We start from the raw sequence: 27,129 nt of genomic DNA, 5'->3' as shown, positions 1-27,129 counted from the left end.
TCAGGGAGGCTTCCGGGCCCCCAGCCTCTGCTTACTTCCTGCCTCCCTAACTTCTGTCTCCTTGCAGGACTGTAGGCCCAGGAAGGCAGAACCAGGAGGTTACTTCTGGCGTAGGGCACAGCAGTTTGTGCGGCACATCATTCCCCATGGCAGTGCCCTGAATTCAGGTAGCAGAAGGGTTGGTCATGCCCCAAACACTGGCTCCTAATCCTGACATTTAACCTGACAATCTCATTATAAAGGATTTGTCAGTGTCTGCAACGTGGGTGTGGCCCCACTCCCAGGGCGTGTGTACTTGCAACACAGGAGGCAGGCAGGGATTCTGGGGTGCGGTCCCCCTGTGAACATCACTCATCTGAGAACAAATATGCCAGGGCTTCTACTGCAAACCAGGCCCCAAGCAGCAACTCGGCTAGGCATCCAAACCTTTACTCTAACAAGGCACCATTGTTCTGAGGGTCAGGGAAACTCCCTCAGACCCTGCAGAACATTCTTTAACATTCCAAATGGTTGCCAAATCTCCATCTTTTTTGTTGTTGTTGTTAAGATTTTATTTATTTATTTGACAGACAGAGATCACAGGCAGAGAGGCAGACAGAGAGAGAGAAGAGGAAGCAGGCTCCCTGCTGAGCAGAGAGCCCAAAGTGGGGTTTGATCCCAGGACCCTGGGATCATGCATGACCTGAGCCTAAAGCAGAGACTTTAACCCACTGAGCCATCCAGGTGCCCAAAATCTCCATCTTTTGAAGTCAAGCTTCTTCCTTGGTGAAAAATGGGAGGTTTTACATTCCTCTAATCTCAAAGGTGGAGAGTCCCACTAAATGTTATCCTGTGGTGGGCTTGATGGCACCCTGATGCAAGCAGAGATCTTTCTGTACATGAAACTGGGGCTCGGGTATTTCTGGTAAAGAGTGAAATACGATTATAAAATGCTGACTTTTCACTATCTCTGCCAACCTATTTAGAGCACTGGTGGCAGTGGCGGTGGGGGGGGAAGGTGTGACCCAAACGTGGCCACCTAGAAGGGGACTACACTTACTTGCATCTTGCTTAGTTCATGAAAGAGCTGTACTCTTCTCTGCCTTTTATTAAAAATACCAGCGCCAGCGTGCCTGGGTGACTCAGGTCATGATTCCATGATTTCCTGGGACAGAGCCCCGTGTCATGTTCCCTGCTCAGCGGGGAGTATGCTTCTTCTCCCTCTGGTCCTCCCTCACCCTGCTCCTGCTCTCTCTCTGAAATAAATGAATAAAATCTTTAAAAAAAAAAATGCAAGTGCCCCTCCTCTGGTTCCCCTGGAGGTAGGAGGAGCACTGATGGGGGCCAGGAGCACCTCCCCAGGGGGTCATCAAGGAAAGGATATAGGCTCTGGACATTTTCAATAAAGAGTGCCACCAAGTCCATGATGTTCCTTTCAAACATGTTTATGGTCTCCTGGAAATGACAGCGAACACAGTTAACATGAATATTTAGACATGAACTCGACTGACCTGGCATCAGAGCAAAAGGCTGATCTGTAAAACTTAGCAGGTGACTCCTCCAATCCCAGACCTTCAGGGTAAAGACCAACTACCTTGACCTTCCCAGGTAGAGGTCTACAAACTGGGCCCCTCTCCTGACCTCTTTCTCACAGCTGTATTCCTTTCCAGCCACTTCAGCTTACTCACCATCCCCTGAAAGTTTAATGCAAAGCTTTCTTTAGTTCTTTGCACGTGCTGGTCCCTCTGTCAGGAATGCTCATCCTGGTCTTTCCCTCCCACAACCCTCACATACACACATGGAGCTAACCCCCTTCCTCTGGGCCTCTCGGTGGCATCTGTCCATCACCTCCAGAGAAACAGGGGAGAAAGTCGCTAAGAGCCAGACTGCTGCTTGGGTCACTATTCCAGCTCCAGCACTGTGTCTAACTTCCTGGGGCCTCAACATCCTCATCTATGAAATGGGTTTTCTTTGTAATACCTGTCTTGTGGAATTGTGTTGAAATTTAAAGGAGTTACTTCACATGAAATGCCTTGCAAGGTGCCTCAGTAATGCTGGCTGTGACCCCTGACCTCTCACCAGAAGCATACAGCTGCGTGTCTGGCTTCTACCTCCCCCCGATGCACCCCCTCATTGCTGCATCCCAGCACTGAGCTGGAAACCCAGGGCCTAAATGGGACTTGAGTGAGAGAACCATGGGAGATGTGATAGTAAGGCCTGCTCTCCTGTGACCACCCCCCCAGGACGGGTCATGCCCCAGATCGACTACAGACTCCCCGGGGCCACAGGGGTGCCGAGGGCACCGGGAATCTACCCAAGTCTGAGGACTGTCTCCAGGCCGAGCTGCACATTTTTGCAATGTGTGTAAACACGGTCATAATGAATAAACATTGAGTCGTTGAAAAGCACGAGTGCACCTGACAGCTTTCGGGCTGCTGGTGATACCAGTATGCCAGAGCATGCACGCACAGGTTCCAGGGAACTTCTGGGTGTCGGAAAGGGGCTGTCCCCTCAGGGAGAGGTCGGAAGCCGCTGCCTGAGCCTTCCCAATGCTCCTTGAGTGGCCTTCTGCTGCGCTCAAGCCTTCACCAGCAGAGAGCCAGCATCTGCCATGTGCTGTGACGGGGAGATCTATCCGTGTCTGAGCTGTCACTTGACATGTGAGGGATTGATTAGGCGCTATCTCTTGGCCCAGCCACAGCAGCCTCCAATGAGGTTCGATTCATCACAGCCCTTCAGACTCCCAGCCTCGCCTGCTTTGTGAACACACGAGTCACCAGGGCTGTAAGAAATTCTAGAGAGCGGTGCGCTGGGCTTCCCCAACTTAGTATTGAATTGCAGGCTCATCGCCCAACCCTGAAATGCGGCAAACGCAGGCCGCAATGCGGAGGAGGCTTTGTTCCATCCTAGCGCAGGGGCGGGGGGGCACTTTGTTTTTCAAGCACCCAGACAGCTGCTTGGGTCTAATAAAAAAAAACCCTCTCCCCGCTGAGGCTCTGGATTCTTCCAGGATAAGGGTACATTCCTGAGGAATGAGCTAACCTCTCATGCGGCACAAGAATCACTTACGCTCTGAATGACTGAAATATATTAAAGCAAACACAGGCCTGATGAGCGAAGAAGGCTTTAGTCAGCTGTACTCAGTCACACGGGCGTTTCCAGCAAAGGAAGGCCCCAGGAAGGCTCTGGCTCGAGTGCCGTTTTGCAGCTGAATTATTGTGTTCTGTTTCCCGGGGGCCCGGCCTCACCTCCAGCTGCTCTACCAACTGCATCTCCAGCGTCATGAGCACGTTGAACAGCTCTGTGATGTCCTCGCCATATTCCACTATCCTCACCTCGATATTGGTCAGGTCGGACTCCTCTCGAATGGCATTTAGACTCTAGAAACAAAAGCCTGTGCTTTAGGAATCCATGACCCCGTGTAATTAGTTAATGACAGGCAACGGTTGGCTTTGTGGCTAAGAACTTAGACCCTGGGTTTGGACTGTCCGAGTTCAAGTGTCAGCGAGTCACTTGTCAGCTTCGTGGGCTTGTGGAAGCTACTTAAACTCCCTTTGCCTGGAGGTAGTTAGAGCAGATGCTAGCACTGGTTAGTGAGGGCTCAATCCACATTAGTTCTGGTTTTCACTAGAGATGGCTGGGCTAGGTGAAAGGAGCAATGGTTTCAGAATCAAGTGAACCTGAACTTGAGTCCTGTCTGGGTCACTTATTAGAAGTGTGACCTCGAGTGTGCACCCTTCATTCTCAAAGCTTTGGTTTCCTCATGTAAAGGGGGTGAGAAGTGTGTGTGTCACAAAGTCCTGGGGATTAGGTAGTATGTGTGAGCTCTTGACTCATAGCAGGGGCTTGGCGAACAGAGTCTCCAATAAAAGGTCTACAGCAGGCAGAGGTAGGGAGACACACTGGAAAAAGGTCCAGTCCTTAGGAAACCAGTTGGGCCCACAGAGCACCCCAGAGCTGGACTGTTTGGAATGAGAGAATGCTCACAGGCTGGAAAGCACCCTGGGTTTCAAGCCTGGCACTGAATTCCAGCCAATCACTAACAAACGTCCTGGGGACTTGGCCACCAGATGCATCGTCAACTTGTTTCTGTTGCTATATGGTATTAGTTGGAAAGGAAGAAAGAGGAACTTGGCACAATTCAATGTGATGAATGATATTTATAATAATGGCTACCCTGTATGGAGAAAAATCAGATTCAATCCCTACCCTGAAACTTACATAAAAACAAATTGCCCTCAGAGTGAAGATCTAAATGTATAAAGAAAAGCCGTAAAAGTCCTAGAAGGAAACATGGGTGTGTTTTCATAAATAATTTCAGAGTGGAAAAGTCCCTTTTAAGTATAACCAGAAAAACAAACTTGATATGTTATACTACATGAACATTTTAGAAATTCTGAATGGCAGACGTGCCACAGTGGGTTAAGCCTCTGCCTTCGGCTCAGGTAATGATCTCAGGGTCCTGGGATCGATCCCCGCATCAGGCTCTCTGCTCAGCGGGGAGCCTGCTTCCCCCGCCCCTCTCTGTGCCTACTTGTGATCTCTTTCTCTGTCAAATAAATAAATAAAATATTTTTTTTAAAAAAGGAAATTCTGAATGGCAAAAGCACCACAGATAGAAAAATGACAAGAAGAACCACAAAGTGGGAAATATATTTGCAAGTCATTGCACTGACCCAGGGCTAACTTCTCAGTCTATAAAGAGCTCCTATAAAGTAATGATTATTTTTTTTTTTAAAGGGAGATATAGACAAAAAACAAAATAGAAAAAAATGAGTTAGGACATATTGTAAGAACAAAGAGTTCACAGAATAAGAAGTATAAATGGTTATGAAACATGCAATGTTTACCCTCACTTAAGAGAAAAAAACACACCCCAAGTGTGCCAGATTGGCAAAGACAAGAAGCCTGGGAACACCGGTCTGACAAGGAGCAGGCAGGCCAGGTACAGCCTCCGTGGAGCACACCTGAGCCAAAACCAGCAGAGGTAGCCACGCACAGTTTTACTTCCAGGACCTCGTCCTACAGATGAAACCTGCACCGATTTACCCACTGCGACACTGGCGGGAAAAGATCGGAAAAAAATGAACTGTCCGTCAATAGGGCTGGCTTAATCACGGCTCATCCATGCAATGAGAGATTTTACAACTATTAAAAAAAAGGAAACAACTCAAGTTTTGGAAGGATCTCTAAGAGGCAGAACAGTGCATAAAGTGCAGAACACAGAGCACGCTACACTTTCATTCTGCGCGGTGCACGGACGCACACGCACGCATGCGCACACAGCAACTGGAGGCCAACGGACGGCACTCGCCCGTCTACAGTAGTCATTCTGCGCCCGTCCGAACTGTGAATGTCCTGTGTGTCCTGACTCTCGACTGCCCTGAGTGCTGGTCACAGTTCCGCTCTGACTTTTCTCCCCGCTGGTCTCCCCACCATAGTTCCAGGAGGCAGTTACCCCTATTTCTCTAATGAGGAAATGGGGGCTAGCAGAGGGTCACCAGCGAGGGGGCCACATGAGCACTCTGTCCACCTGCCCGCTGACCCCAAGCTGTGCCCCACTGGGCACTGGGAGAGCTCTGGGCTTGTGGGGGGTGGGTGAAGGGAGGACAGAACAAGCTCAGAGAGGCCCTGTGAGGAAACTCCCAGGCCGGGGTCTCAGGCTCATGGAGTCCTGTGAGCTTCTAAGCTAGCAAGGGGGCTCAGCTTGGGCTGTGCATGGGAGGAACCTGGGGAGCTTGGGAAAATCCCATTGCTGGGTGGGGACATCTGCCCCTTGTCGCGTCCCTGCAGAGTCTGGTGTGCCGGCTGCATGACACCACTGCTCTCGGTTCTAGGAAAGGAGTGCTAAAGGTAGTTTGCCCATCCCAGGCGGACTTTGCTGGTGTTGCCATGATGGGGGCCATGGGGACCCGTACCTTAGAAGCAGGGGGAGCTGGCGTGCTTGGAAGACCTCCACCCTGGACACCAGGGAGTCAGGCTTGGCGCCAGCAGGAGCACTGAAAGTAGCCTGGCCCATGTCGTCTTCCACAGGAGAGGGCGGCCCAGGCCTGGGGCTTCCGGAGGAGCCAGCTGGCTGGCATCCAGACCTCCCAAATCCAGTGGCTTCGGGAACCAGAGAAATGTCAGGGAAGATATGCAGGACAGGGACAGGGGGGCCTGGAAATGTGGCTTGTCCAGAGGGGACAACAGCCACTGAGGCCCTGCTGACAACTGTCTCCAGAGAAGCTGGCAACAATTTTTCTGTGAAATCTTCCCGTTTGGAATGTCAGCAGAATGTTCAAAACGTTTTAAAACCCTCTGCAGGCCAAACAAAACACACATGTGAGCCAAATGTGTTCCTCTGCTGCCAGGCTTGTACTTGGGGTTGAACGTAGTAACACCCTCCCCATACACTGAGGAGGAGGGTCTCGAGGCTTAAATCACATGGAATGTGAGGTTATTGGCGAGGCCAACCATACAAGAACATGGGCGGTAGAGCAAGGAGGTGAGGAGGGCAGGCAAGCATTCAGGAGCCCATCGCCAGCCCCCTTATGTCTGAACGTACCTTATCAGGGGGTTTTGCTTGACTTTAAGAGTTCCCAACCAGGAGTGGCTCCCTGGGTTCCTTCAAGCCCCTGATGTTGCAGGCAAGTGCTCACAGACTTGGTGTGCGGGGACAATTTTTTAAAAATAATTTTTAAAAGGTTTTATTTATTTGACAGACAGAGATCACAAGTAGGCAGAGGGGCAGGCAGAGAGAGAGAGAGAGAGAGAGAGAGAGGAGGAAGCAGGCTTCCTGGTGAGCAGGGAGCCTGATGTGGGGCTTGATCCCAGGACCCTAAGATCATGACTTGAGCTGAAGGCAGAGGCTTAACCCACTGAGCCACCCAGGCGCCCCTTTAATAATTTTTAAAAAACTTATTTAGAGAGAGAGAGAGAGAGAGTGAGCAAGAGAGAGCATGAGAGGACAGAGGAAAAGGGAGAAGCAGACTCCCCATTGAGCAGGGAGCCTGATGCAGGGCTCCATCCCAGGACATATCCTGACCTGAGCCAAAGGCAGCCGCTTAACCAACTGAGCCACCCAGGCATCCCTGCATGGACAGTTTTCAGAGGAAAAGGAATGTCCATAACTTTTAGAGACTCGGGAAGATCTGTGATTTAGAACAAGAATTGGTCTTTAAAAATAATGCTAACTAGGGGTGCCTGGGTGGTTCAGTTGGTTAACCGGCTGCCTTTGGCTTGGGTCATGATCCTGGGGTCCTGACATCAAGCCCCACATTGGGCTCCCAGCTCAGAGGGGAGTCTGCTTGTCCCTCTCCCTCTGCCTGCTGCTCCCCTGCTTGTGCTTGTGCACACACACTCTCTCAGGGAAATAAATAAATCTTCTAAAATAAAAATAAATAAATAAAAATAATGCTAACTAGGGGTGCCTGGGTGGCTCAGTTGGTTAAGTGTCTGATTCGACTTCTGCTCAGGTTATGATCTCAGCGTGGTGAGATTGAACCCAGCGTGGGGCTCTGCATTGGTGGGCGTGAAGACTACTTAAGCTTCTCTCCCTCCCTCTCCTTCCACCCCTCCACCCCATACACACTTGTGTGTGCTTGCTCGCTCTCTAAAATAATTCCAATACTGACTAAAAGAAACATGTCCCACCAAGCACACATGGCCGATGCTTGGGCTCGGCCAAGTGGCCTGGGATCAGCAGGTCCAAAACACCTGGGCCTGCTTCCTCAGCTGGAATGCCCTTCCTCCACCATCCCCGGCCCATTTCTCTTTGTCCTGTGAGCCTCAGCCTGATCAAGCCTACCGGCTCCCTGCTACAGTGGGGAGGGCCTGGGTCTGCACCCTGTGCTAGCTGGGAGTTCGCTAAGGGCAGGAACCATGCCCAGAAGGGGCCAGCTTCCCAGGACTAGGCACTGGGATGGGGCTCAGAAAATGTCTGCTAAATGAATGAATGAACAAAAGAGCAGTCGTATTGTCATTGTAACAGGAGTGGCAACAATAATACCATTATTAACAGTAATGAGGACTCTACCTTGAACCCCAGGTGTGTTTTAGGTGGAGGCCCACAGGCCTCACCCGGGGCTCAGCCCTGGCGTGCTGATGGAGCTGTGGCTGGTGGTGCCAGTGGAAGGCCAAACTTGCCTCTGCCACCGAGTTGTGTAACTGCTGGCAAATGGGGACAATGACCATGGGTCATAGGGGTCGTCAGAGGTAGACGGTGTGTATCCCCAGCAGTAGGGCCAGGCCGAGGGGTGGGGTCAGCATCTGGAGCAGAAGGCAGGGGGAGGACAGGGCAGGGCAGAGCCTACCAGCAAGTGCTTCTCCTCGAACTCGGCAATCCTGTGTTTGCCCTGCTCCTGGTTTTCCTGGATGGCCTCCTTGACACACTCATTGAAGGTGTCAAGCTCCAATTTCCGCTTCTCCTGCTGTTTCAGGCCATATTCAAAAATGTTCAGGCAGATGATGACGAATTTGTCCTTATAGGTGAGTGGCTGCTAAGGAGAGTGGTTGGCTGTCCTGGGGGCAAGGCTGCCGGTGGGGTGTAAGATGGAGGTGGTGGTAGCTCCTGGCACGGAGGTAGGAGTTGACATTCGGAGTCTACCGTGGTGCTAGGGCATTTCTGTCTCCAACCTGAAGGATTCAGGAATGGGACTGGCCTCAGGAAAGGAAGCAGGGGCCATGGGATGGGGGGTGGGGAACTACAGAGCAGAAGAGAGGGGGACCTCAAAGGGCCGGGAGCCCAGGGGGAGCCAGCCCCAGCCAGGGAGCTGAGTGGTGTGTATCTCTGTCTTCTGGTGTGTTTTCCAGGGGGCAGCTTTGTTGGAGGCCTGTCTTTGTGTTCACCTGCTGCAGGCGGGCTGAGGGAGCCTGCAGAGGTCAGGGAACTACAGGCTTGAAGCAGAGAGATCCAGGTTCAAGGCCCAGCTCTGCTGCTGCTTCTTCCTGCCCAGCTGCTTCACCTGGCCCCGGGCCTCAGCGTCCTCACCTGCAGCATGGAGTCCTTGAGGTCAGAGGTCAGGCAGGCTCAACAGCCCAGATGGGAGCCCAGCTGGCCCAGCTCACCCAGCTGATGGACGGTACAGCCCAGCTGGGAAACCATCTGTCACCTTCTGCTTAGCCTCACCCTTTCTAAAATGCTGGGTTTTTAAGAGAGAGTTTCTTTCTACCCAGGGATGGTGCCATTATCTTGCCCATAGCCATGATGACAAGTGCCAGTCACATTCTCTGGGCTCCACACACACTTGTGTGCATGGAAATGATGCAAGCTCTTAGCCCCATTGACAAGGGCTTGAATCCCAGCTTTTAACTGCATGACCTTGGACAAATCACCCTTTCCAAGTCTAGCTTCCCCGACTATAAAATGGGATTCATCACAGGACCCATCCAGTGGGCAGCTGGGAAATTATAAACTCGGTATGCAAAGCACACAGCAGAAGCAACTAAATACAGGTCCTGTGGCTTAGTGCCACAGACACACTCTTCAATTTTCCCTCTTGGACAACCTGGCTTGCAGAGCACAGCAGACCCTGTGCCATGCCAGTCAGAGACTCAGTGTGTCCCCTGAAATCTAGACAGCCCTTCCCCCAGGCTGAGCAGAAGGGGACCTGCCCCTTGGCGGTGTGGGGCCCAGGTTCTGTCAGAGGCGGCGGCCATGAACTTGGAAGGATATCCCTGCAGGAGCTCGCCAACGCCAGGCAGGTAGGCCAGCTTGTTGCCTTCTACGTCCTCGGTGTACATGCTGTCAAACAGGAAGGAGCCATTCAGGTGCTCGACGAACGCGGCCTATGGTCAGAAACACAGAAGGCTTGGAGGACTCAAACTCATCTCACAGGCCCTGGCGAGGGCTTAGTGGGCCAGGCCCTGCCCTGGTCACCAGAGTCACTGGACGCTGTGTAGAGAGTGGAGGAGGGGATGCTCCCCTGGGGCTTCAGCCATCAAAGAAGGCAGGGAAGGGCATGCTGGGCCAGAGGCTAGCACGTGCAAAGGTCCTGAGGCATCAACTGAAGGTGGCACGTGGCTCAGTATGGCTGTAGGAACGGGCCTGGGGCTGTGCTGAGGAAGGACTCAAACCTTCCTGGCTGCCAGGGAACTACCCAATGGGTTTAAGAAAAGGAACTGGTCTATCAGCTCCTTTCCCCAGCCCTCAGGCCGGAACCCGGGCCGCCAGTGAGGAGATGAGGCAGGTGGAGTCCAGGTCGAGCTAGAGCTGGCTCCAGGGGCAGGTGGCAAGCAGAGCAAGGTGGGGACAGGGCGCTGGCCTGTGGATGACAGACACTCTCCATGGGAGCGAGGAGAGGCAGCCCGGCATACATTCTCTGTCAAGACAAGTTTCCGGGGCCCGGACCCTGCAGACGTTCATCACATCAGGCCCATCCTGGAGCCAGGGCAGAGGGAGGCAGGAGACAGGAGGCAGGCGGCAGTCCCCCCTCCCCCAGCAGAGTACCTTGTGCTTCTCCAGCTCCACCTGCCGGGCCAGCTCATCATCCAGCCGGGCCTGAATCAGGTTCTCTCGGTGCTTCAGCTCGTCGATGCTATACTGGTGCTTGCTCTCTGCCAGCTCTTTCTGAGGGGGGAACGGGGAGCAGCACTGTTCCCGGGGCATGTTCAGGCCCTCCCGGCCACGCCGGCCTCTGCCATCCTGCAGCCCCTCTGGCATGGCTGGGGTGTGGACAGCCCCCAGTAAGACTGTGTGCGCAAGAATGGCTTGCTTCTTCAAGGCCTTTTCCAAGTATTCTGAGGTTAAGGGAAATTAGGGAAGGACCCCGAAGATGGGGGAAAGCAGCACAGGCAGACAGAGGATCTGCGGGACATGTCCTGGGGCAGGGGCCACAGGCCACAGGCCACAGTGACACGTGCCCCCGGCTCTCCATAGGAAGTGTTCTGGCTCTGGGATTCACCGTGGGGGAGAGAGGTCAAATGAGTTACCCAAGTCATAGGCCTGGGGACAAGGGCCTCTGTGTCCTGCCCTCTTGGCTCTCCTCCTGCCCCTCCTGCTCATCCCCCTGTAGCCACCAGGGACTGCTTGTCCTAGGGCTCAGTCCTCCCCCTTGGCTTACTCTACACACCCCAGGTGATCTCACCAGCACTAAGGCACTAAGCACAAGCATGTCTGATTGTTCCTTCCTCAAATGACACTCTGCTCTTTACCTTCAGCCCAGATCCTACCTCTGAGAGCCAGATGGAGCTTCTGAAGCCTTCTCTCCTCCGGCTGCCCCAAGAGCACTGCCGACTCACCATGTCCAAGATGGACCTCTATCCTCCCATGGTCCCACGGGGTGGGCAGCCCCCACGCATCCAGCACCCCAGCCAGAGACCCGGGAGACCTCCTGGACCCTTCCCTGCCCATCAGACCCTGGCTGCACCCGGGCCTGTCCCTACTAGCTCCTGATCACGTCTCCCCATCCTCTCTGGCCAGGACCCCTGCCTTAGCCTCCTTGCCGGCCTCCCCCGTGCACCTAGTCTGCAAAGTCCCCCCAGAGAGCCAGAGCCATTCTGTGCAATGCAAACCCCATCTTGTCAGTCAGTCCCCTGCTTCCCTGGTAGGCCTTCCTCTTGGGCATAGGGTGATGACATGCTCCTGCCGTGGCCTGCAAGGCCCCACCTGCCGCCATCTCTCACTCCTGAACACCAGGTCAGTATAGGGATCATTGTAGTTTTGTGCCATAATTTGGGCCTTGGCTGCAAAGGGCTTATATTGCAGAGCTGAAATCCTTCTAAAGATCTGCTATTTGGGGGCGCCTGGGTGGCCCAGTCAGTTAAGCGTCTGTCTTCAGCTCAGGTCATAATCCCAGGGACCTGGGGTTGAGCCCAACATAGCACAGGCTCCCCTCTCACCAGGGAGTCTGCTTCGCCCTCTGCCTCTCCCCACCCCCACCATCATGTGTGCACTTTCTCGCTCTCTCTCAAATAAATAAAATCTTTTTTAAAAAATGTTATTCATTGAGTTGCATGTTTATATTGTTTTCTTATGTATTGATACTTTAATAAGGAAATTTAGATTTTTAAAATTCTCTAGTATCTGACCCCTCTTCTCCTTTCCATTTCCCCAGCCCTGCCCTCTGCCTTTCTGCTTCCCTTCCCGCTGTCCCACATCTCTCCGGCCCCCATTCTCCACACCAGTCACTGGACCCCTGAACTGCTGACTACATCAGGAATTCTGCTGAAAATGCTCAGGGTTCCCCACAGGCCTCCACCTTTGCCTGGATTAGTCCAAAACCCCAACATGGCCCCACTCCCCCCACCCACCCACAAAGCAGCACAAGCTTACAGCTCCTGCCCATACTGTGTGCTTTGTGGGGACTGTCCTCTGTTCCCCCGCATTGAGTGGAGGACCTGCCTTCAGGTACAGTCCAGGGCCTCAACTGAAAAGTGGCTTATGAAACCAGGGCCTTCTGGAAGGTCCAGTGAAGGCCTATGAAAAAGGGGGAGCCCTCCAGGAGAGCTCCACAGAGCAGAGAGGCACCTCAAGAGCCTGCTCTTAGACCTCTGTCCTCCCACAGTCCCGCTGAGGGGAGCGGCATGCCAGCCATCCAGCACCCCAGCTGGAGACCCAGAGACGTCCTGGCCCCTCTCCTGCGTGGCCTAGGTCTGGGCTCAGCTGTTCTGGGGCCCAAGCCCTACAGCACCAAGAGGCCAGGGGCTCGGGGCTGGTTGCAGCTGGCCTCAGGGCAGACAGTCAAGTGACATGGGAGTTCCAGGTGTCCCTGCTTTGCAGACCTCTGCTCTGATACCCTCTGACTTATTATTTATCTTGATGCTTCTAGCCAAGTCTCAGAATTGTGAAAGGAGCCTTTGTTTCCTTGCTGCACAGTGGGAATGCCCAGACTCGGCTGTCTGCCCTTTATGGAAACTTCTGGGGACTGGGGAGAGAATGCCTTTGGAACTATGCTATGTTAGGCTGTCCCCTGGTCCTACAATGAGCTTTGAAACACACCCCAACAGCTCTCTGGCCTATTCCAAGCACTGGACCCCAGTCTGACCTTCAAGTTATTGTCTAAATGAAAAACAAAACACCAAACTTGAGAGTTTTAGAGTTCAAGCCTCAGGTTCTGGTACTGTCATGGGACAAGAGAAAGGCATGTTCTGATGACGGGCAGCTCTCTGACCCCACCCCATCTCTGTGGAACTTCCAGAAGGTTCTGGCAAACAGTGGGCCCCACACTTGGAAGGTGGCCCCGTTCACCTAGGCGCTGCGCTCTGCTCTGGGGCCCAGGCCTGGCAGGGTCAGCCCTGAGACCCGTGGGCTGGTCTTCCTCCCCGCTCCTGCTAGGCTCTCCTGGGTGCTCCCCATCACCTGAGTGCCCCCTAGGCATGGGCTCGAGCTGGGAGACCCCGAGGGAGACACTCGCCATATGGTCATCGATGCGCCGGAAGTCCAGGTACACGAGGTCAGGAAGGTAGGCACAGATGAACATCTTGTAATCCTCTGACTCTGCGATGGGGTTCCCAGAGAGGCTGAGCGAGCGCAGGTCCTTGAACCGCCGCAGGTAGATGATCTGGGGAGAAGGAGTGAGAGCAACCCATTTTCCCAGCGGCCGCAAAATGGAAACCAGCCCCGCCAGACTCTCCCCTCGGCTCTCTGCCTGAGTCCGCAGCCTGGCCATGACACTGTCGGTGGTGGGTGGAGAGACAAGCAAGGAGCAGGCTGGGGGTTCCAGGCTGGACAGCTGTCTGGATCAGCAGACCTGGGTTCAAAGACTGGCTGTGGGACCTTGGGCAAGTTGCCTTGTGGCTGTGAGCCTCCGTTTCCTCATCTGTAATACGGGTACAAGGATGTGTTCTGTGTGTCACAGGTATGGAGGGACCAAAGGAAATGAGCTCCAGAAAGAGCCCCTGGAGTGGCCTCTCACCCACTCCGTAAATGGTGGTTGTTACTACTGGTTGCTCAGGGTAGGCGTGCCTTTTCCCTTATAAACCGTGTGCCAGGGCCAGATCGTTAAAATAAATGGAACCCCGTTTCTAGTAACCTTGGATTAAGTGGATGACAGAGGGACACTTGCCACCTGCCATTTATTCTTCCCATATTTTATTTTAGTAAGGCAGGGAAAGTCAACAACATAGCCAGTGTTTCCCTTGGCAGGATCTTCTGAACGACCAGATGCCGTACTATGCAAAAGAATAAACCTAGCATGCTTTTCGGAAGGAATTTCTCTCAGTCCTGTGTTTATTTGTTCCACAAACTCTACTAAGCTCCTAACAGGCCTCAGGCATGCGCTAGGCCTTGGGGACACGGTGGGAACAAAGCTCACGCTGTCCCTTCCCTTGTACCAAGGGCTTACTTTCAAGGGGCAGGGAAAAGGAATGGTTTAGAGAGCAAATAAAATCATTACCATTTGGGGGTAAGTGTTATAAGAATATATACATGGAATATGAGGGAACATACCAGTCAGGGGACCCAGAGGTCCCCGAGAGCGGAGGAGAATGTGGCCCAGCCCCGGCTCACCTGTTCTGGGGGCGTGCAGTGGGGTCACCTTGCCTTCCCCCATATCGCCAATGCCCCAGGCTGATGCTGGCTTCTTGTCACCTCGTGTCTTGATTATGTGGGTGTGTGCTGGGCTCCCCCAAAGGGACCAGACCTTGTTTATCTCTGTACCCTTGAGCTCAGGCCCAAGACCCCATATCCAAATAGATCCTCATCTCAGGAAATGTTTAATAAGAGAGTGTGGAGGGGCACCTGGGTAGCTCAGTGGGTTAAAGCCTCTGCCTTCGGCTCGGGTCATGATCCCAGGGTCCTGGGATTGAGCCCCGCATTGGGCTCTCTGCTCAGCAGGGAGCCTGTTCCTTTTCTCTCTCTGCCTGCCTCTCTGCCTACTTGTGATCTCTGTCAAATAAATAAATAAAATTTAAAAAAAAAAAAAAAGAGTGTGGGGCTCAGGGGAAGAGGGAGAGAGGTGCGACCTGGCCTCCACCAGCGGGCTAAGTGTGGGTTAAACTTGGTGTTTAAACATGATCCAATGTCTGGTGGCAGAGTCTGGATTTCTGGCTTTTCTAGAAGGGGGTGATCTAGAAGGCTAAGTCTACATTTCCCCTGGCCATAGATCCCCCTCCCCCATCCCCGGTTGCTCAGATGCTCTAGAGAGCCCAGCCCTGTCCCCTGCCCCAGGCTGGAAGGTCAGCAGGAGCAGCAAGGGCGGCAGCTGCAGTCCCAGGCCGAGAACTCACATTCATCATGTTACCGATCTGGTTGTTGCCCAGTGACAGCACCTGCAGCTTGACCAGGGCGTCCATGGAGTCAATCTTGGCGATCCGGTTGTTGAACAGGCTCAGGTCCTCCAGGTTTACCAGCGTGTCCAGCCCCTCAATGGCCTCGATGTTGTTGAAGGACAGGTCTGGAAGGAAGAGGGCTGTGAGGGCCCAGTGGGTGGACTGTCTTGAAACCAACACGTCAGAGCTACTCACACTCTGGGGGACAGCACGAAGGCGACAGGCCAATCACAGACTCACTGTGTGACAGCTTACGGTTTTCTAGAAGCTGTGCCTGGATTCTTTCCTGTGGTCTCAAACTATTACTGCCTTCTCCCATCCTGCCACTTGTCTTCCTGCCTGGGTACATGAGGGCAAAGGCTCCTGTCTGTGCTCTGGGCTTGTTCCAGGATGGAAATGACGAATGGCAGGTCCAAAATGGTGCATCTTGGAGTGGAAGGAGTCTGCTGGGAGGGCCTCCTTCCCTCACTGCTGTGGGCATTTTACAAATAATGTCACCTGGGGCGCCTGGCTGGCGCAGTCAGTGAAGCAGTCGGTTCAGCATCAGGCTAATGGTTTTGGCTCAGGTCATGACCTTGGGTTGCATCAGGCTCTGTGCTCAGCGGAGTCTGCTAGAGATTCTCTTTCCCTCACTGCCCCAACTCCGAGCCCCAAAGGAGACACTAGGCCCTCTCTGGCAGGAACTGGTGTGAAAGCAGTATGTGGCCAGAGATGGCACTGAACTGGGATCTGCCATATGCCAAGGCCACCCACTCCCTTTCCCACTGCGTAGCCAGTTCTGTTCTTCAGAACTGCATGGGAACTGGCTGTGTGCTGTGTTTGACAAGGAGGCTGGAGAAAGGGGGAGGGAGGCCGTGAAATGCAGTGCTTGCCCATATCTGTGGTGTATATCCCCCCCATCGTGTCTGATTTCAAGCTAGCAGCCCGCCGTCCCAACATCTCTTTGGGACAAGATGTGCATACTCAGCTTTGGAGGGCCCATGCTAGCTGGTTCCAGGAAGCCTCAGCCCTGGGACAGCTGACGCGGTGGGCCACCAGCAGGCATGAGGTGGGGGCTGCCGAACCCTGGGGACACCATCTCCCCACTCCCCTGCACCCCAGGGCCCAGGTCTTCCTGGTTGTCATGCAGTCCCTGGGTGACTGGGGCTATGGCCAGACAAAGGCCAGCTTCTGACTCTTTGAGGAGGATAACCTGACATTTTACCAGAAATTTCCCCTCTGCCCTCTCACGCCCATGGAAGCCTGGGTATCCCTATGGCCAGACAAAGGCCAGCTTCTGACTCTTTGAGGAGGATAACCTGACATTTTACCAGAAATTTCCCCTCTGCCCTCTCACGCCCATGGAAGCCTGGGTATCCCAGGAGTGTCTCATGGGGACCTGTGGCACTGGTTTGATGGCAGCTGGATCTAGAAGCTCTCACCTAAAAGCCTGCCGTTGAGACACCCGGAAGCTGGCAGGCCTTCCAGAGGGGGCATGGCTTAGGGTCTGCACTGACCCAGCATCTTCTCCCCTTCATCTCCTATAGAGACAAGGACTCTTGGCAATGCAGGTGGACTGCCATGCCCAGACTTGGCATTGATGGGTGCTAGGGTACCAGCAGGGCTCACCTGGGGCAAAAGACCCGGCTGTGGGCCACCTCTGCTGCCTGTAGCCTCCCAGCGTCTGCGGCTCCAAATGTGACAACATGATCCTGTCTGTGGGGCTGCTGTGAGCTGGGGACTGTCAGAACCACCATAGCTGAGAGTCTTTAGGCAAATCCAGAGTTGCCAATGATGGGGAGCAGCCTGACAGGGGGAGCGCGGGCTCTGAGGTCAGGCACGTGCGGGCTTGCACGCCCCCTCTGCTGGAGAGCAAGTGCCTCGGTCTCGCAGAGCCTCACCTCTTCTTCTGCACATCAGGATTTTAACAACCCCTGGTAGGATTGCTGTGAGGGCAACATCAGCCCACAGTGTAAAGAGCTCCCCAATCAGCCCCCTCTCCTTGTTCATCAAAACCCTGTGAAGCCAGGGTGCCTGGGTGGCTCAGTGGGTTAAGCCTCTGCCTTCAGCTCAGGTCATGATCTCAGAGTCCTGGGATCAAGCCCCACATCAGGCTCTCTGCTCAGCAGGGACCCTGCTTCCCACCCCCTCCTGCCACTTTCTACCTGCCTCTCTGCCTACTTATGATCTCTGTCTGTCAAATAAGTAAATAAAATTTTAAAACAAAACAAACCCCCCGTGAGGTGTTAGCCATGTGGGCTCGAGCTCCAGAGTCAGCCTGAGAGAGCTCGGCTGGGAGCCTGATGCCCCCACTCGTCCCAGTGACCTCGGTTGGCTCATCTCTGCCTTGGCGAAGCTGTATGGATTAACAGGCCCATGCTTAGCAGGTGGTAAGTGCCCCAAGCACACTAGCAGCTGTGATAATTGTTTCTGGTTTGCTCTAGGCACCCTGGCTGCCAGGGCCCACTGAATCTAGAATAACTAGGGGGAGTCCAAGGCTGCTCTCCTGACCCTCTCCCAGTTGGGATGGTGGGTCAGAATATTCTGGCTTGGCATGTCCAAGCACATCTTTGCTGGCTCTGCCCAACCAAGGCCCCAGGCTTTTAAAAAGAGTAGCTTTCTTGTTCCCAGTAGACAGACCTTCTACCGTACCCCGGCTGATGCTTGGTGGCCAGAGGAAAATCACTGGTGAGGCAATAACCTTGGCCGGGCAGTCACCTTGGATTAGCATGGGCAGGAGGGGTCCTTACCCAGCCAGACCAGGTGTACGAGATGCTCCAGGCCCTCGATCTTCTCAATGATGTTGTTGTCCAGCTGTAGCTTCCTCAAGTTCTCAAACTGCCAGAGGCTGTCTATGCGGAGGATGTCTGAAACAATTGGAGAAGGTGCCTTGGCTGTTTCCAGCCTCCGGTGAGGGTAGATTTCAGTGCCAGCCTACTAGCACTGCTAATGCTAATGCCAATGCTATCCATACAACCCAGGAGTCTCTCTTTGTGCACAGAGGGCAGTGATCAGGGTTACCCCTGGGGACCGAAAGACCTAGAGGGTAGGGGGAAGTGTAGGGGGGACCTTGGGAAGGTGGGATGGACTTGCCCGAGCCATGGGACCCAGTCATGCTGCCTCTAGTGCCCAGCTGGGGTGTTGCCCAGGAGGCTCTAACACCTTGGGACACAGACAGTGCCCTGCCTCCCACAGTGTGACAAATAGAATCAAGGCTGCAGGGTGACTGCCTGTACCATGCACCCCTTGTGCACTGTTGGTGAGGGTGGCAGCCAACTAGTTCAGCCAACTAGTTCATTTTGAAGGGCAGTTTGGCCAAGTTTCCTGAAATATTTAACATCTGTGCCCTTTGACCCTGCAAAATTTCTCTATTTGGAATCTGTCCGTAAAGACACATTTGTGTACACTGCCCAAAGAAAGACCTATAGGCACACAAGAGGCAGAAAGATGGGGGGACCCCAAATGTCCCTACATGGGGAATGGGAGAAATCACCCATACAGCAGATAGATGGGATCCTGATGTCACTGAAACACCTGACCTCTGGTCCCTAAAGACCAGCTTCAGAGGGACACTGCCAACTCATGCCTTTTGCTCCTCAAACCAGGCCGAGTTCAGCTTCTGATACTGACAGCCAGAGGCGTTCTGAATTAGCCTTAAGTACAAACACTGTGTAACGTAAACTTCTAGATGCCTAAATTTATTCCCAGTTTTTCCTAGAAGCCTTAACACCCCCATTGTTTATCTGCCCCCTTTTTTCCTCTCTTTGCCTCTGTAATGATTTCTAAAACTTAAAAAATTAGAATATGCTTATGAAAAGCACTGAAATAATACAGAAGTGAAAGGGGTAAACGAAAAAAGTACATTTACTAACCACACATTCGGGGCAGCGGTTTCAATATTCATTCGGAGAGGCAGGGTTTAACCATGGTGTTGTGAGGACCTGGGGGAGGCTGGGCGATGCCCCTGGCTGCCCTCCCCAAGCCGAGTCTCGGTGGGCATGGGTGGACAGCATTACTCTGACCCAAGGCCCTGTGTCTGCCAGGTTCCTGGGGCCAAGCGAGAATGGTGTCTGCTCCCAGCAATATGAGGTCAGATTTCCCAGGAGGATACCAGCCACCATCTCCACCTACGCTCTCAGATACCTCCCATCCTGGTATGGATATTCCAGGAGCCTTTCTGGTCCTGGTCGCAGACCAACAGTTCTTGGCTATGGCTGACTTCCCACAGCTCCCATACTCTGGGTGCTCTGCCTTGCTAGCTTTTCCCAGGGCATCGGCAATTCACGTGGAAAAGCCACAACACAACAAAACCCAGGAGGTATCTGAGAGCTCTAAGTGAGGTACCAGCATACCAGGATTGCCCAAAGAGTCCATTTAATCTTCAACACAGATGCGGGATCTGCCTCCACTATGCCTGGCTTGGTCTCAGCCCATCGTCATTATTCCCTCGTTCACAACTGTCTCACTAGTCTCCCAGATCCAGCCCTGAGGCCCTCCACTCTACCCTCCTGCAGTCTGTGGGATCATAGGGAAACCAAAGTCCCATCCTGTCCCTTCTCTGCTCAGGACCCTCCCAGGGCTCTCATCTCACTCACCATAAAAGCCAAACACTGTCTCTTGACCCCCAAGGCTGATGCTAGCTGATCCCACCACCTCTCTGACTGGTCTCCATATGGGCCTGCCTGTCTCAGGGCCTTTGCACTGGCTGCTTTCTCTGCCTGGAATGCTTTCCCCGGATCTCTGAGTGGCTCTTTCCCTCACTTCCTTCTAGCTTTTGCTCAGTTGTCACCTTCTTGATGAGGCTTTTGAACACTCAATAAAACATGGCATTCCCCCTCACCCCTTTTCTTCTCTCCTTGATTTTCCTCTATAGCATGTATTTTTAGCATACGCTATTATTTTCCTTCTTTATTTCTCCCATCACCTGAATGTCAGTTCCATGAGGACAGGGTTTTTATCCTTTTCATTCACTGCTGAATCCCTAGTGCCTAGAACAGCACCTGGAGTATAACAGGCATTTGATAAATACCAGTGGAATGAACCTTAGACAGGGGAGAGGGTAAGCCAAGGGTGGCTAACGGTCCTCTGGAGACAGCCCTTCTGCAATCCCTTTAACCCTCCCTGACCACTGGGGTCACTGAGGCCCAAGGTCGCTCCCTGCTCTGGGTGGTCCTCCATGGAGGCCGCGCTCTGGGGAGGCCTGTGGGTTTCACGAGGCTTGGGCCATGGCCGGGCCTGCCTTGCCCACTGACGGGTCCCCATAGTCTTTCCCAGACTACTGGGGAATCTACCAGCCATCTACCAGCCACCAGTCATCTACCAGCCAACCCAGCAGGCCAGTGGAGAAACCCAGGACAGAGCAGGCCTGCAAATCAGCCCGGGGACTCCATTGGAACCCACCTGCCCAAGACATGCTGGCCCCTGGCCACCTCTCTCGCTCCATCTTGCACCCGCTCTGTCCTGACTCACTGGCCTCTTTTAGTGAGCCAGGTGCCGTGCACCTGTTGCCCCATCTTCTTCTTCCAACCAGCACTTGAGACATGGACTCTAACCTTCCCATTAGAGACAGTCTGATGGAAACAGCTATGGCCTTTGGGTTCACTTAGATGTGGAGTGGGGGAATTTGATATCTTGTCCTGTTATTCAGAATCGGCAGTGTTGGGGATAGGCAAATGCTAACAACATGCCGTATTAAGCTTTAAAACACTCTGTGCCATCCCTGCACCTTCTAACCCAGGCAGGCCCAGATGCTGAAAGGGGGTCCCGTGATCACAGACTCTATGTGGAATTCCAGGGCAGAGAAGCCTGGGGCAGGATGCTGGGCTGCCTGGTGCCCCTACCCCAGCCCCAGATACGCACTCTGGAAGTCCAGCCGCAGCGACACGACATCCTTGAACAGGATGCCCTCCTGCCTGGCCAGCTGCCCAGCCTCCTCCTGCGGCCCTTGTTCCCCGACAGCCAGCTTGAGCATGTCCTCATCCATCACTCTCGGCTCCACAGAGTCGTACAGCCGCTGCATTTTCCCTAAAAGACATCACGTTCCTCATCCACGGTCTGCTTCTCCCTTTGTCTGAGGACAGGGTCCTGCTGGGGTCTCTTTAAGGCATCGGGGAGCACAGTGACAGTCACAGAAGGTCTGGGGCTGCCCAGTCCCACTCCTCGTCCCACTCCACCCAGGGGCCAGTACTTTTGCACTAAGGCTGCTCCAGGCCTTTTCCAGCAACCATCTGCCCTCTCCTGCCTGCCACCCACCTGCAGGGGTGCATCCCTCGGTCTCACAACCACGGCTGTGACCCTACCCCCATGCAGCAGACTGGTGCCCACGCTGGTCTCTTTGGACCCTGGAGCTTGGCTGCCCTTGTGGCCGTGGCCATCTTCGGTCTCTGGCTATCCTCAGCCAGCCTTGTTCTGTGTCTTGCCACCAAATGCTGACCAGGATCCTTGGAAGCCCCTGCCAGGCAGAGCTGCTCCCCTTCTCTCTGAGATGCCCCCATCTTCCCACAAGCTGCCCACTGTATGGAGATCACCAGACACTGACCCAAACTGGCTGTTCCCATTCTTTCCATTAGAAATGTGAACTTGGACAATGAATACTGCTATGCTGAAAAGAAATAAAAAATTAAAAAAAAAAAAGAAAGAAATGTGAACTTGGGGCAGCAGGAAGAAAGTGACATCAGAGCTGGCTGTGTGAACTAGGGGGCGGGGGATCTGGGGGGTCGCCAGCTGGCCAGAGGTGTGTTAAGCAGCGAGAACAAGAGGAGGAGGAGGCAGATGGACAGAGAGAAACAGAGGTAGGAACCTAGGTGAACCAGAAAATAAGACCAAAGAGACAGAAGACTGATACAGTCTTTGCTGACTTTCCTGCCCCTAATGATCCTAATTCCAGGCGCTGTGAGAGTTTCCTGACTTCTTACATTAAATCTTATTTTACTTAAACTGAGTCCAGTAGGTTTCTGCTGCAAATGCGCCAAAGGATCTGGCTGAAATCCTGGAGGCAAATGGGGGATCTTTGGAGTTAGGGAGTCACAAACTGACCTTGGGCTACTGTTCCTGGCTGGACAGAGCCACAGCCCTGGGAAGCCTGGGCACCGTGACCTCATTCTCGTCCTTACCAACCTAAGAGTAAGAACATCCAGAAGGGTTGGACATTTCTGGGAAGGCGCATGCTATGGGAAGCTCCCAGATTCTGCCTCCTGAACCTTCTGGAAACTCAGTCCTCCCTTCCACTTCCCACCCCTGCTTCTCACCTCCCTGCTGGCTTCACCATCTACCTTTGCCCTCTTGGTCCCCGACACCCAGGCCTCTTTCTCGTTGCTGGGCAGCCCCTGTACTACTCTAATGAGCGCTGGTGGAGAGACTCCTGGTGTTGGGGTAATGGTGTCCACCGCAGATGGGGGTGGGCCTGGCAATCCTGCCACCTGGTCTTAGAGACTGCCACTGCCTTCCTCTGCCCTCCCCACCATCCAATTGAATGCAGCTTATATAAATATGCATCTGCCATTTCTGGGCTGTCTGTGATCAAATGTCCCTACGCATTTAACTGTCGTGTGTCCTCTCTTTCTGTCCCCAGTGCCCAAGGAGCCACAGCCTCCCCTAGCCCCTCTCCCACCCCCAAGTTTTACCACCGCCATGCTGCTTCTCTACCTGCATCTTCCATCTTCCCACTCTCTCCAGTCTCTCAACGCTGACTCCAAATCCTTAGAGTGAATGAGTCAACTTCCAAAGATGTTTCCAGTCCTCTCCCCCTCTTTCCATCTCCCGCTCTGTTTTTTTCTAAGATTTCTAAGATTTCCCAAAACCTGACACCGATTTGCCTTTGGGGAAATTTTCACGTGCAGTGTTTGGCAGATGTTACCTGTGAAAAGTTTGTGCTTTCTCAAAGAAAAGTGCTGTACTTTGGGAAATGTCTCTTAATTCTGATTTCAGAACCATAACTGACTTCTCATCACTCCTACTTCTTCTAGGTCTGGCACCTGGGATGGATCAGGCTTGCTTTCCTGTCAAGCCCACAATCACTACTCAGTGTGGAAGGGTTGTGAGGCACACTCTTTGTTAAGCACACGAGGGCAGGATTTGGAACCTGGGCGTGCATCTTTTGGCAACTAACCTCACCTTTCTAAGCCTCTGATTTCCTGTCTGTAAAAATGGATAACTCTTCCCTCCTACATTTGTTTAAGATCATTTACTCAGCCCACACACTTGTCATGAATAGCTACTACATGCCATGAATAAAACAGATCTCCTTCCCTCTTGTTTCAGACATGAATCAGATCATCATACAAATATTTAATTACAAACCATGACAAGTTTGTAGATGTCGGGAACGAGGACAGCATACATTAGGGGCACCTGGCCTGGCCAGGGGAGACAGGGCTGGGATCTGAAGGAGGAGTAGGAAAGAGGGAAGTGGGAACGGCACACCAAAGGCCTGGGGGTGGGAGAGAACAAGCCATATTCCATTTGGGCTGAATTGAAGCAAGGTTGGAGGGACCTACAGGAGTTTATTATTCTAGGATCCCTAGGAAGCTCCTGGGGCTTAACGAGAGCAGGGACATGGTCAGCTTTGGGTTTTAAGAGGCTCACTCTGGCTGTCGTACTGAGATGGGCAAGAGCCGTGATAAGATGTGGCTGAGAGAGATCTCCAGGAACTTCACTTATATGTAGGACTAATCATCTGCAGTTCCCAGACTTAAAAAAAAAAACAAACACAAGGGGTGCCTGGTTGACTCAGTGGGTTAAGGCCTCTGCCTTCGGCTCAGGTCATGATCCTGGGGTCTGGGGATCGAGCCCAGCGTCAGGCTCTCTGTTCAGCAAGGAGCCTGCTTCCTCCTCTCTCTCTGCCTGCTTCTCTGCCTACTTGTGATCTCCATCTCTCAAATAAATAAATAAAATCTTTAAAAAAATCACAAAAACGGAAGCTAGGTTGAAAGGTTAAGTAAGATGCCTAAGTTAATACGTCTATATGGCATACAGCAGAGGCAGGGGACCATGACTCCAGAGTCCATTTTCTTAATCACGACTCAGCTGTACCCAGGGCGCTGTAGATTTTTACGGTCACAATGCACAAGGTTTCTCAGCTGTTCTGGGTCAGGGCCGAGGTCCAACCACTCCTCTCCTAAAGAGGCTTTTATCAACATTTTACCACCCAACTTGGGTTCCTGTTGACTTGTCTGACACCAGTATTGGTGGTGAAGACCAGAGGTGGGAGATGAGGAAAGCAGCCACAAGTCCTACAACACTGCCAATGGAGCAGCCTCCTCACCGAGAAACAAGACCAGGAACATGGGATCGATGGAATCTGAAAAACATACCCCTACTGGCCATGGATTACTGAAGGAAAATCAACAATTAACGGAGTGCTTCCGGGGTAGTAAGTGCACACTCATTTCTTAATTGCATGTCGGCTCTGGAAACCACTGGAGAAAAGAGTCCTAATTCCCTCATTTCCCAGATGAGGCCCGGAAGGAGAAGGAAATTGTCCCAAGTCGTACAAGGAGCTACCGAGAAGAGAGAGGAATGGAGCCTTACTCGATACAGCACCAGGTGAAGAACACAGATACATTTTATCACCGCTAAGAGGTCGGATATGAGGGTTAAATACTCGGGAGAACTTATTGGTGGACCCGGGACCTCTGTTTCGATAACAGGGATGAGGCCAGGAGGTCGGGGGATGGAGCCCCTAAAAAAGACCTCTTCGGGCCCTGCTCCCCGAGGAAATGCGTCCTTATCAATCTTTCTGATCCGAAGTCCTGAAAGCCCAGTGTCTCAGCCCGCCCGTGACCTGGCTAGCAGAGAACCGGTGCGCTCATTTTACAGATGAGGAGGGCCGGGCCGACTCCCAGAGAAAAAGGTCAGAGGAAAGCGTTAAGTCGAGGGTCTGTCTGCCCCTGCGAGTCCTCCCACCGTCTCCGCTCCAACGTCTCACCGTCTCAGGAGCCAGCCACCCGACTGCTTCTACGCAGAGGACGCTTCGCCCAGTTACTAAGGGAACCAAGCGTGGCCAGTCGGTTGCTAAGGGGAAGTCGCGTGGTAGACATCCTGGGTGAAAGTTGACAGTCACGTGATAGCAGCTCTTGGGTGGGGAAATAGTCCTACAACCAACCAGCAGTAGAAAAAACAAACGTTTCTCCAATCAGCCCTTACTATGGGCAGGTATATGAGTAGCCCCGCCTCTTCCCCGCGCCCCCACTTGAATGATTGACTCGTCTCTTGTCCAATAATAGTAAGGACTCGCTAGATTGACCAAAATATAGCTGAATCAGAGCACATAGGGTCTCGTTCGGAGGCGGGCCAGGGAAGGTGCCGCTGCGCCTGACGGAGATTCCTGTGACCTAGCTCGCCGCTCCGTCCAATCGGGCGCCGTGGGGTGGGCGGGGCTTCACGAGAGATGTGTAGGGGCCAATCGGAGAAGGGCTGAGCAGACGCTGCCCAATGGGGACGCGACAGGGGGTGGGGTCAGGGGCCGGGCTTTCGGCGTTCGGGAGGGTGGGGCGGGGGCAAGTGTCAGTCAGGTCGGGAGCGCGACAAGGGACAGCGGGGACCCGGGCGGCTGACAGGGGGCCCGGGCCGCTGCCGTGTTGTCCGCTCAAGATGGAGTTCCTCCTGGGGAACCCGTTCAGCACCCCTGTGGGACAGTGCCTCGGTAAGGCCGCGCGAAGGGTGGGCAGTCTGGGTGGGCGACGGCGGCGGCTGGCGGGGCTGGTGAAGAGCGCGGGCCTTCGCCGGGCACCGGTGCCACCCCACGGGCCTCCCGGGCATCCTTGCCGTCGGGCCTCTGCCCACGGGCTACCTGGGCCTGCTCACGGCGCCGGTGCCACCGTGCCAGGCGGGTTCCCGAGGCCCAGCTTGGACTCGGAGATGCTCCGCGCGTTCCTCCGGATCCGGGCCCAGCCCCAGCCCCTCCGGCCTCCTGGAAGTGGTGCCGGCTGCTGGGGTCCGCTGGCCTCCTCGCGGTCTGCGAGATGCCACCGAGTGCGCTCTCATGCAGGCTGACGCTTTTGCTGCCACTGGCGCCAGAACCCAGTTCTCCCACACCCTTCTCCCTCCATCCTTGTCCCTCTTTTCAGTACCAGCAGCCCTCAGACCGGGCACTCTCCCAGAGAATACTCCCTGCTCTGAGACTTGCTAATTAGAGCTGCAACTCAGCTAGGCTGTAGGAGGGACTGGGATGGGGGGAAGGGTTCCCGGAGGGTGATTATCTTGCCAGGGGGATGGCATGCCTTCACTGCCTCTGGGAAAGACGGGAGGCTGTGTTATTTAATGATAAGAGCCCTGGTCTGGGAGTCAGGAAGCCCGGGCTCCAGGAGGGACTTTGCCAGTGACTCTTCCTATATGACCTTGTGCAAGTCACTGCTCTTTCTGGTTTGACATTTTACCTGTTAAGTGAGGTGTTTGGAGGTGAGATGGGCCAGGTCCCTTCAAGTTCCAAAGGTTTGATATTCCTTAGTCTCTGCGCATTGACTGTTGCTTCCTTGCTGTGTTAAATTTGCCCAAAGCTGAAGTCTCTTGGTGACAGTGGAGAGAGAGGGGTGCTCTGTAGTACCTGTTAATTCTATGTGGCTGCTCTGTAGTACCTGTTAATTCTATGTGGTACCTGGAAAAAGGGTACCAGAGACGACCGGTATCCTGGGTGAGGAAAAACTCAAGGCTGTGTGAGTGAACACCAGAATGGCCCCACTGTGTGGGGTTTCTTTACTAAAAAAGCAACTTGCCTTTTCACTCAAGACAGTAACTTTCGCCAGCTGATTAGCTGAGAATGTTGATTGCTTTCTTTTAAAACTGGCTTCCTGGGGCGCCTGGGTGGCTCAGTGGGTTAAGCCTCTGCCTTCGGCTCAGGTCATGATCCCAGGGTCCTGGGATCGAGCCCCGCATCGGGCTCTCTGCTCCGCGGAGGGCCTGCTTCCTCCTCTCTCTCTCTGCCTGCCTGCCTCTCTGCCTACTTGTGATCTCTGTCTGTCAAATAAATAAATAAAATCTTTAAAA

The 27,129-nt window shown here is 53.5% G+C and overlaps 2 protein-coding genes across 9 annotated transcripts in view; one reads left to right on the top strand and one right to left on the bottom strand.

Annotated features, from left to right (window-relative positions):
• DRC3 (dynein regulatory complex subunit 3) overlaps positions 1-25,247 on the bottom strand; it is a 31,317-nt gene extending 6,070 nt beyond the window's left edge. The window contains exons 1-11 of one of the 3 annotated variants that reach the window (XM_032321951.1): positions 25,073-25,247; positions 17,898-18,014; positions 16,777-16,837; positions 16,590-16,688; positions 15,127-15,293; positions 13,314-13,460; positions 10,409-10,528; positions 9,635-9,747; positions 8,274-8,448; positions 3,228-3,359; positions 1,364-1,434 (exon numbers count right to left, since the gene is read on the bottom strand). In XM_032321951.1, the coding sequence (XP_032177842.1) occupies positions 1,364-1,434; positions 3,228-3,359; positions 8,274-8,448; positions 9,635-9,747; positions 10,409-10,528; positions 13,314-13,460; positions 15,127-15,293; positions 16,590-16,644 (980 nt within the window). In that variant the 5' untranslated portion in view covers positions 16,645-16,688; positions 16,777-16,837; positions 17,898-18,014; positions 25,073-25,247. Of the gene's footprint in view, positions 1-1,363; positions 1,435-3,227; positions 3,360-8,273; positions 8,449-9,634; positions 9,748-10,408; positions 10,529-13,313; positions 13,461-15,126; positions 15,294-16,589; positions 16,689-16,776; positions 16,838-17,897; positions 18,015-21,006; positions 21,172-25,072 lie in introns of all 3 variants that reach the window. The other 2 variants (XM_032321950.1, XM_032321949.1) reach the window with 2 other exon arrangements.
• A 384-nt stretch (positions 25,248-25,631) lies between these two features.
• The window catches only part of TOM1L2 (target of myb1 like 2 membrane trafficking protein), a 115,858-nt gene continuing 114,360 nt past the window's right edge, over positions 25,632-27,129 (top strand). For 5 of the 6 annotated variants that reach the window (XM_032321948.1, XM_032321946.1, XM_032321944.1 and 2 more), the window contains exon 1: positions 25,655-25,789. In XM_032321948.1, the coding sequence (XP_032177839.1) occupies positions 25,738-25,789 (52 nt within the window). In that variant the 5' untranslated portion in view covers positions 25,655-25,737. Of the gene's footprint in view, positions 25,790-27,129 lie in introns of all 6 variants that reach the window. The other variant, XM_032321947.1, reaches the window with a different exon arrangement.

Source organism: Mustela erminea, chromosome 18 (assembly GCF_009829155.1).
Source record: "Mustela erminea isolate mMusErm1 chromosome 18, mMusErm1.Pri, whole genome shotgun sequence".
In the NCBI taxonomy this organism is placed as follows: domain Eukaryota; kingdom Metazoa; phylum Chordata; class Mammalia; order Carnivora; family Mustelidae; genus Mustela; species Mustela erminea.
The sequence above is the reverse complement of the archived record's forward strand: the minus strand, read 5'-3'. Positions and strand labels throughout refer to the sequence as shown.